The 8,165-nt window shown below is 38.8% G+C and overlaps 1 protein-coding gene across 1 annotated transcript; it reads left to right on the forward strand.

The window, feature by feature from the left end:
- Positions 1 to 386: 386 nt before the first annotated feature.
- Positions 387 to 7,109, forward strand: LOC112399209 (keratin, type I cytoskeletal 26-like). Its single transcript, XM_024744236.1, has 4 exons — positions 387 to 851; positions 1,288 to 1,370; positions 1,779 to 1,965; positions 7,053 to 7,109. The coding sequence occupies exons 1-4, from the start codon at positions 411 to 413 to the stop codon at positions 7,107 to 7,109; spliced, it is 768 nt and encodes a 255-aa protein (XP_024600004.1). The 5' UTR covers positions 387 to 410.
- Positions 7,110 to 8,165: the final 1,056 nt, after the last annotated feature.

Genomic DNA, 8,165 nt, shown 5'->3' on the forward strand with positions numbered 1-8,165 from the left:
ATTTTCAGGACAAAAGCAGTAGAAATTGTCCATTTGAATTATGAATGCTTTGCTATATAAGAGGGAAAAAAACCCTACAATCTATTCCAGAGGTCAAAAAGATGTACATTTACTCATAAATAATTTTGACGTTTGAAACTATGATTTGGTATTACTCCACCAGACATATTTTTCATACAGAAAGATATCCTTGGGGCAGCTTTCCACCTACAGACTGGACACTATTAAAAATCACCCAATTATGAAAAACAACAGTTAGCATGCGGGTAATATTTTATGACAGATTGGCATAGTTAAGGCTGAAATAACCTATTGAATCCTATAAAAGGCCAATGGAGCTAACTTTCCATGGATGTTGTATTTTGGCTTTGCTCCTCTCTGAGAAAGGGTCGTTTGGCTGTGCTGTCACCATGTCTTTTCGACTTTCTAGTGGATCCAGGAGGCTCTGCTCGCAAGCTGGCACTGGTCAGCTGTCTGGTGGAAGAACAGGCTTTGGGGCTGGAAATGCGTGCAGTGGGCCAGGAGCAGGAAGCAGCCATTCTTGTCCCCTTGGGAGCATTTCTTCTGGAGGAGGTTTCTCTCATGGTGGTGGAGGGTTGGGAAGTGGCATCTGTGCTGGTTTTCTTGAAAATGAGCCTGGCCTCCTCTCTGGGAATGAAAAGGTGACCATGCAGAACCTCAGTGACCGCCTGGCATCCTACCTGGGCCATGTGTGTGCCCTGGAGGAGGCCGACGCCGACCTCGAGCAGGAGATCAAGGGCTGGTATCAGATACACGGGCCTGGTTCTGGCCAGGGACTTGCTCATGACTATAGTAGATATTTCTCAGTCATTGAAGATCTTAAAAGGTGGGTAAGAAAGATGGATACTTTTACTACAGACTTTGGGTGTGCATAACGTAGAAAAAGACATAATAGAAAATGCGCTTAGCAACTTTATGTGGCGTCGAATTTGCTCACTCTACATCCCCAGTGCTTAGCACACTGGCTGGCAATAAAAATTTGTAGAATTAATTAATGAAAAAGAAATTGTTTCCAAATAGATATAATTGCTTTGTTGATCTTATATTTAGCTCATACTTTTTGATCAAGAGTAATAAAATTGTCTGTGATTGGAAAATCCTACACTTTGGCTCTTAAGCTCTGCAGAAAATCCAGATTTCTTTAATGTAGGAAAAAATGATACTAAAATAGATGCTTGATGGGTTAAGAAGATAAGAATCACACTGAAATCTGGAGTCTCCCTTGACTTTGGGGACTTAACATTTCACACCATCTACCCTGTTTAGATTATTCCTGTGACCACCTGTAATGCCAGCATTGTTCTACAAAATGACAATGCCGAACTGACCACTGATGACTTCAGGCTGAAGTAGGTAGACATAAAGTAATGAATTATAATAAATGTAAAACTACTATGGAGTAAAGAACACAGCTTTTGCTTTAAAAACCAACGTGTTTTTATAAAGTCAGACTAGATCACTACATTAAATTAAATTAAATATGCCTTGAAAAAAAGGTATCATAAATTTTAAACAGTATTTTTCTTCAACGGTTAAGTACACTGGATGCCAAAACTCAGCTCTGAAGAAACAACTCCTCCAAAATAGTATTCATAAATCAGTAGGTATTCCGAAGTGTTTCATCGCTTTGCTGTCCCCCGTAAGCTCCAGGAGTGTGTACTGAACATCGATATCTTCCAGTATATGAAATGTCTGGAAAAGTTGTGCTTTCGACCTGCCGACTATTGCAATTCTCAAGCACTTTAACAACCTCACAGGTATGAAAATGAGCTTACTCTGTGCCAGAGCATTGAGACTGACATCAACGGTCTTCACAGAGATATGGGTGAGCTGACCCTTTGTACGAGCAACCTGAAGATGCAGGGCGAAGCGCTCAAGGAGGAATTGACATACTTCCAAAAAAGTCACGAGGAGGTAAGGAACCCTGCAGAGTGCCTCCCTATGGTATCTGATTTCCTTCCTCAAGTCCGTTGTGTGGATCTCAATCAAAAGTCTACCTTGAGGGCTTCCCTGGTGGCGCAGTGGTTGATAATCTGCCTGCTAATGCAGGGGACACGGGTTCGAGCCCTGGTCTGGGAGGATCCCACATGCCGCGGAGCAACTAGGCCCGTGAGCCACAACCACTGAGCCTGCGCGTCTGGAGCCTGTGCTCCGCAACAAGAGGGGCCGCGATAGTGAGAGGCCCGCGCACCGCGACAAAGAGTGGCCCCCACTCTCTGCAACTAGAGAAAGCCCTCGCACAGAAACGAAGACCCAAGACAGCCAAAAATAAATAAATAAATACATAAATAAAATTTCCTGACCGTCGCTCATAAGCATTTACTTACACTCTAATACTTAGGCCGAAGGGTCGAAAACCACAGAAGTGTTGTAGAAATGCAAGCATGAATAGCAGAAGAGATTAGACAAGAAAATGATTTCTTATTTAAAGAGGCAAAAAGTCTTGAATCTGATGAGTCATTAGAACAAACTTGAAAAACGACACGATGCCAATTAGGGGTAGTGGTGTAGGTGTAAGTATAGGTTTCCATGGTGATAAACACTCCTACAGTTAAGGCAGTGTCATGATGTAATGACTGGGATCTACAACAGCAGGCTTTTCCCAGGTGAAAAGCATACCATCTGGAACCTCAGTTATCAGAATACAGCTGCTGATTCGAAAATCAAAATCCATAGAGATTTGGTCCAGCCAGAGATTACAGCGAATATTCAGTAATTGAAGAATTAATGAGTCAAGCAAGAAACCTATACTCCTCAACCTCTTTCCTATAGGTAATGGTTTTGTGGGATTTTTAAAATAAAACCTAATGCATCGCAACATATACATAATCTCGCCTTCTATTTTTTCGGTAACTGCTGCTAGTGATCAAAGTTTGGGAGCTATTTTTAAATGGTCAGCGACATAGTGGTTATTGATCACCTCAACTTGTCATTAAAAACAAAAGCAGTCTTCTGTTCAAAAGGGGGTTGAATCCCAAGAGTTGTTTATAAACTTTTCTATGTAACAAACATATTTCACACTTACCATATGTCACGTATTATTCATGGTCCTTTACGAATATAATTTGTTGAATCCTTATGACAACTCTATGAAGTAGGAACTAATGTCTTCATTTTACAGATGAAGAAACACCAAGGCACACAGATGTTCAGTAATTTTCTCAACATCACACTGCTGATAAGTAGCGATAATAACTGGGGAGGTGGAAGTGCAAAAATGTGGCTCCAGGATTCTTTAGGCTCCATGCCATGCTGACCTTTGGGAACTTGAATATATTTTCTTAGAAACAATGTTATAAATAGCTATAAAATTCCACACTAGCTTATGTTAACCACATGTAGCTGACCTGAAATTCTGCAGATCTGTTGATGTACTATCCCTGGTTCCCAGAACAGTATCAATCAGAGTAAGTGCTCCATAAATGTTTGTTGAATTTAATATAGAAAGGACATACCACAAATGACATTGGCACTCTAGAATGACTTGGAGCGCCCGACAGCAGGAACGTAGGTGTTCTCCTCTCCAGCATTGCCCACGTTGGCCCCGACAGCTTTATGGTGGAAAGGAATTTGGACTAATGGGCCTTATGGAGGTGGCCAAGTCTTTGGCAGCAGGTGACAGATGGGGTCTTGGTTTTAGCAGCAGGGCAGCAGCTCAAAACTTCAGCAGCAACACTAGAGAGAGAATCTGGTTTCTACCGCTGGGTAGAAGGATATAATAGAAGTCTGTGACAGAAGGTGGTGTGAGGTACGTAGTGGGATGGCAAGGTGAGCTGAAAGGACCATGCTACACGGAGACTGGGTCTCTAACTAGGACAGCTGTTTGTAAGCAAGGGAAGATGATAAATAAGCCATCAGCAACCAAGAGTCTACAACTAGGTCAACTATGGAGACAGTAAATAATCTCTATTGTTTCTTAGTAAAAAAGAGAAAAAAAAAGTGAATTATTTTTCTGACACTTTCTCAACATTGTGAAAGTTACATAGGAGAAGACTTGCTGTGATCATATAAAACACAACAAAAATTATTCACAAGTTCTTTGAGATTAGGGACTGTGACTTGTCAGTTTTATTCCCAAGATCTAGCAGAGTATTTTTTGCAAGATGTTTAATTAATAATTGATAAAAATTGACTTATTACTGGTATATAAAATATAAGCTAATAATAGAATAATAAATGATAAAATAAAATAAGATAAATAATAGAATGATAAATTATAGAATTATAAATAGAAATTAGGTAATAGAATAAACAAACAGAATAATTGATAAATAAATATAACAAATTGAATAATAAATCATAGACTAATAAGCAAATACAATCATAAGTGAATAGAGTAATAGGTGAATGGTAAATGAATGAAGCAATAGCATGAACTATTATATTATATTCTGAATATATATATTCAGAATATATATGTTATATATATTCTGATTATATTAATCAGAAACAATGCAATGAATTTGAAATAATCATATTACCTTGTTATACAATATATAATGTGAGCAATTAAGAAAGCAGTTATTAAACTTATCCTTTCCCCAAAATAACTTATTCTGAAGCTATCAAAATTCCCAAATCTCATTTTGAAAATCTTATGGCGCAGCAGGAAGACATGACTCCAGTTTATTCAGACAGACATTTTGCTCCCACTTCCTTTTGGAACACAACATCAAAATCTACAAAGCAATGTGATGGGGAATATTCTTTATCTTATGAATAAATAAGCAAATTAAAATACAGATGGCTTGGAGCTTTATTTAAGCCATACCACTAACTGCTTTTAAATCTTCAATCATCACTCTGGGTCTTAATTTTTTAATTTTAAAAGAAATAAATTGGTCTAAATTATTATGCATTCTTCATCCCTTTCTAAGTGCTAGAGAATTATTCAAAACTTGCCTAAAGTCTTTGGACTAGATAGCAGAAAGTGCATATAATTTAATAGAAAACACTTTAGAAATATTCTTATTTGAACCAATTTTTAACCACTTTCCCAAAGCATTGGTATGAAAATAAGCTTTATCTACAGAACAGAATGGAGGTCAATTGCCCAGTTGATGGTTTGAAAACTTTGACGAGTGCTGATCTATAAATGAATATGAAAACCAAATTGAAGAAAAAGACATCACAAAATAGCATCATGCCTCAATGCCTTTCTACCTCACTTTCAAAACAGTCATTTTCTTCTAGGTTCATTTTAACAAAAAGAATCAGAGAAAACAGAAGTACAGTTTTTTTCTCTGTTTTAACTTAGTTTAAAAACCTTTTAAACCTTAATAGAATATGGTAAAAATCCACCCCAACGCAAGGAGGCATCCAAGCATCTAGCCAGTCAGGCAACTACAGATTTGGGCTGTGCCATTTAAATCCTCTGCCAGCTGCAGTTTGGCGCCACCTGCTGGCAGCTGTCTTCTATGTCTAAAACCAGGAGAGAATTCAGGGACCAGCTGACTTCCAAGAAAGCAGCAGTTCCAGGAATCCGCAGCCTGTTTAGCTGGCCTGACTCATCCTCAACTTCCCCATTCCTGAAACCCCCCTTCCCTAACCACCACCCCCTAGCCCTGCCTGTCCACCAGCCATATAGCCCTTCCTCACCCCAGAAAATTACAAGCTTTAGCCCACCTTCTTGGGGGCTGGATGCAGAATGAGCACCGACACCCAATCACTTTATGTCTACATTTTTCAGCAATGCCACATGGTACCAAGGGTTTCCACGGTACATATATATGGCCGTTCAAGGACTGATGTCCCCAGTATATAAATTCATGAACAGATCTATGGGTACATGATACACATAAGTACTTCACGAAGTATGAATGGCCAACAAACATTAAAAAGTGCCCAATGCCCAGCATCTCTAGTAATCAAAGAAAGGCATCAAAACAGGTCCAGTTTGTTTAATGATAATATTCATTTTAGCAAGGGTGTAGACAAAAGGCACTAATACATTGCTGGATGGAATGTATCAATAAATTAACAAAAACTTCATGAGAACAACTCAGCAACAGGTATCAATAGCCTTTAAGAGAAGAATATACCAGCAACTCCACTTCTAGGAATTTATTCTTAAATAATCAGTTATTTATTATATGTCCATTCCTCCTAGCAGTGTTTATCACAGTGAAAAATTAAGCGTAATAAAATATCCAACGATGAAGAATCAACAGACTGTTAGAAAACACCCATCAAAGTACATCAGAGGAGTCTCATGCAGCCATTAAGAATGTTCAGCTTCATGTATTGACCTGAAAAGATGTCAGTCATCAATTGAGAAATGAAAAGTAGAGTTTCAAGACAATAAATACAGTGTCATCTACTTGTACAAGAAAAATAATTGTATGCAAATTATATACATGCTTATTAAAAATTTGAAACAATATACATATAAATATTAACAGTGACTATTCATGGGTAGTGGAAATACGAGTGATGTTTATTCCAGCTACATGTTTATATACATTTTCTAATTTTTCTGAAATAAATATGTACTACTGGTAAAATTTTTATATCTTCAACGAAAAACCATCTGTATATTTAAATGTTTTTTCAATGTTCCTTTTTTTCATTTTTAAGAAAAAAACTAAAAGAGTAGCCAAGCGGTAAGAAATGTGGTAGAAACTTTTAAGAACAATTAAGAAAGAAGAAGTGCATGGGTAAGAGAAGCTGGTAAATTAGGAATTTGTGAGTGGGGCGAGAAAAGCATTCTAGAAGAAGCAGGGTTTGAACTGTGGTAAAATGTGGATACATGGGAAGAAGAGAACAGGGCATGGTTTGGGTCCTTGGCTCCAGGACTAATCACGTCAAAGGGCTTCTAGAAATACCCAGTCACCTACCGTGAAGAGGTGACGGGTTAGTACATAAACATCATCCATTTGCCCTTTTTAGAAATACTTGTGTCCACTCTGCACCCAGAAGGGCAATGGTAGGCCCTGGACTTGCTGTTGACGCCACTGGGGAAGGATGCTAGGCTTACCAGGTACCCTTCAACCAAGGATTCCCGGACACCTGGTTTCTCTGTCTCCCTCCAGGGCACAGGCATCGAAGAAGAACAGCTGCATGCTGGGAACTGTTTCTCACTCATCTAGTCATCAGAGCTGAATATTGTTCCTTTTCTCCCTTCCTGAAAAGCTCTGGCTTCTGAGCCAGCATTCCCATGGGTTCCCTCCACAAAACAGTAACCATACAGGCTGGCCCCCTGGGCCCTAAGCCCACAGCCAACCCTCCCAAGCCTGGCCCAGATCTACAGCCTCTCTATTCAGACTTGTCCTGTGAGCCCTTCCCATCCGAGACCACAGATCTGCAACGGTTTCTCAACAGCTCTGTTCTCCGGGGGTCAGCCTTGTGCTCCGGGGCCAGTGCAGGTAGACTGTCTACCTGAGCCTTACCCAGTCTCTGTGCCTGGGATGAGCCTTGGTGGGATGGGTCTGATGAGCACGGAGATCACTCATGGGCAAATAACAGTTTGGCTAAGTACTAGAAAGATCTCCAAAGTGTGTTCCATTAACTTGTACATGGAATTCTTTTATAATTATTTTAACCTTTCCTGAACCCATAGTTATGTCTCCTTTCCCATTTCTAATCTTTCTAATTTTTTTTTCTAATCTTATACATTTTGAATCTCTCTCTCTTTTCCTTAACCAGGGTCACAAAGAGGTCATCTATTTTAATGGTCTCTTTAAAGAACCGGTTTTTGAGCGTCTGTATGTATTTGTTACTTTCTATCTCAATGATGTCAGCTCTTATTTTTATTAATTTATTTTTCATCCATTTGATCTTATTGTTCTTTAAAAAATTTGTAGTAAGTTTCTTCATTATTAGTCTCTCTTTAATAATGCAGCCATGTGAGGCTATAAATTTTCCTCTATAATTTCAGCTATAACCCAAAAGTCCAGGTACAAAGTTTTCTTCTTTTCATTACTTTCAAGTTGGTTTGTAACATCAGCTTTGATTTCCTTTGGTCCAAGAGTTATTTAGGAGAATGTATCTGCATTTACAAATTAAGGTTGTTCGGGTTGTCTTTTTATTATTGAATTCTTATTGTGTCAAATAAAAACAATTAAGGAGGACTTTCGTTAGAAAGACTCTTGCAATGGGGAGATTGCTGTGATCTCAGAAATCTGCAAGTGTCTCAAAATCATACA

The sequence above is a fragment of the Neophocaena asiaeorientalis genome, unplaced genomic scaffold (assembly GCF_003031525.2).
Source record: "Neophocaena asiaeorientalis asiaeorientalis breed wild unplaced genomic scaffold, Neophocaena_asiaeorientalis_V1.1 scaffold1, whole genome shotgun sequence".
Lineage (NCBI taxonomy): Eukaryota > Metazoa > Chordata > Mammalia > Artiodactyla > Phocoenidae > Neophocaena > Neophocaena asiaeorientalis.

Excerpts from the sequence above, each read along its gene's own strand:
- LOC112399209 (XM_024744236.1), top strand. The coding sequence starts at position 411 with ATGTCTTTTCGACTTTCTAGTGGATCCAGGAGGCTCTGCTCGCAAGCT. Across the intron at positions 852-1,287 it reads TTGAAGATCTTAAAAGGTGG|ATTATTCCTGTGACCACCTG; the intron begins GTAAGAAAGATG and ends TACCCTGTTTAG. Across the intron at positions 1,966-7,052 it reads CTGCAGAGTGCCTCCCTATG|GGCACAGGCATCGAAGAAGA; the intron begins GTATCTGATTTC and ends GTCTCCCTCCAG.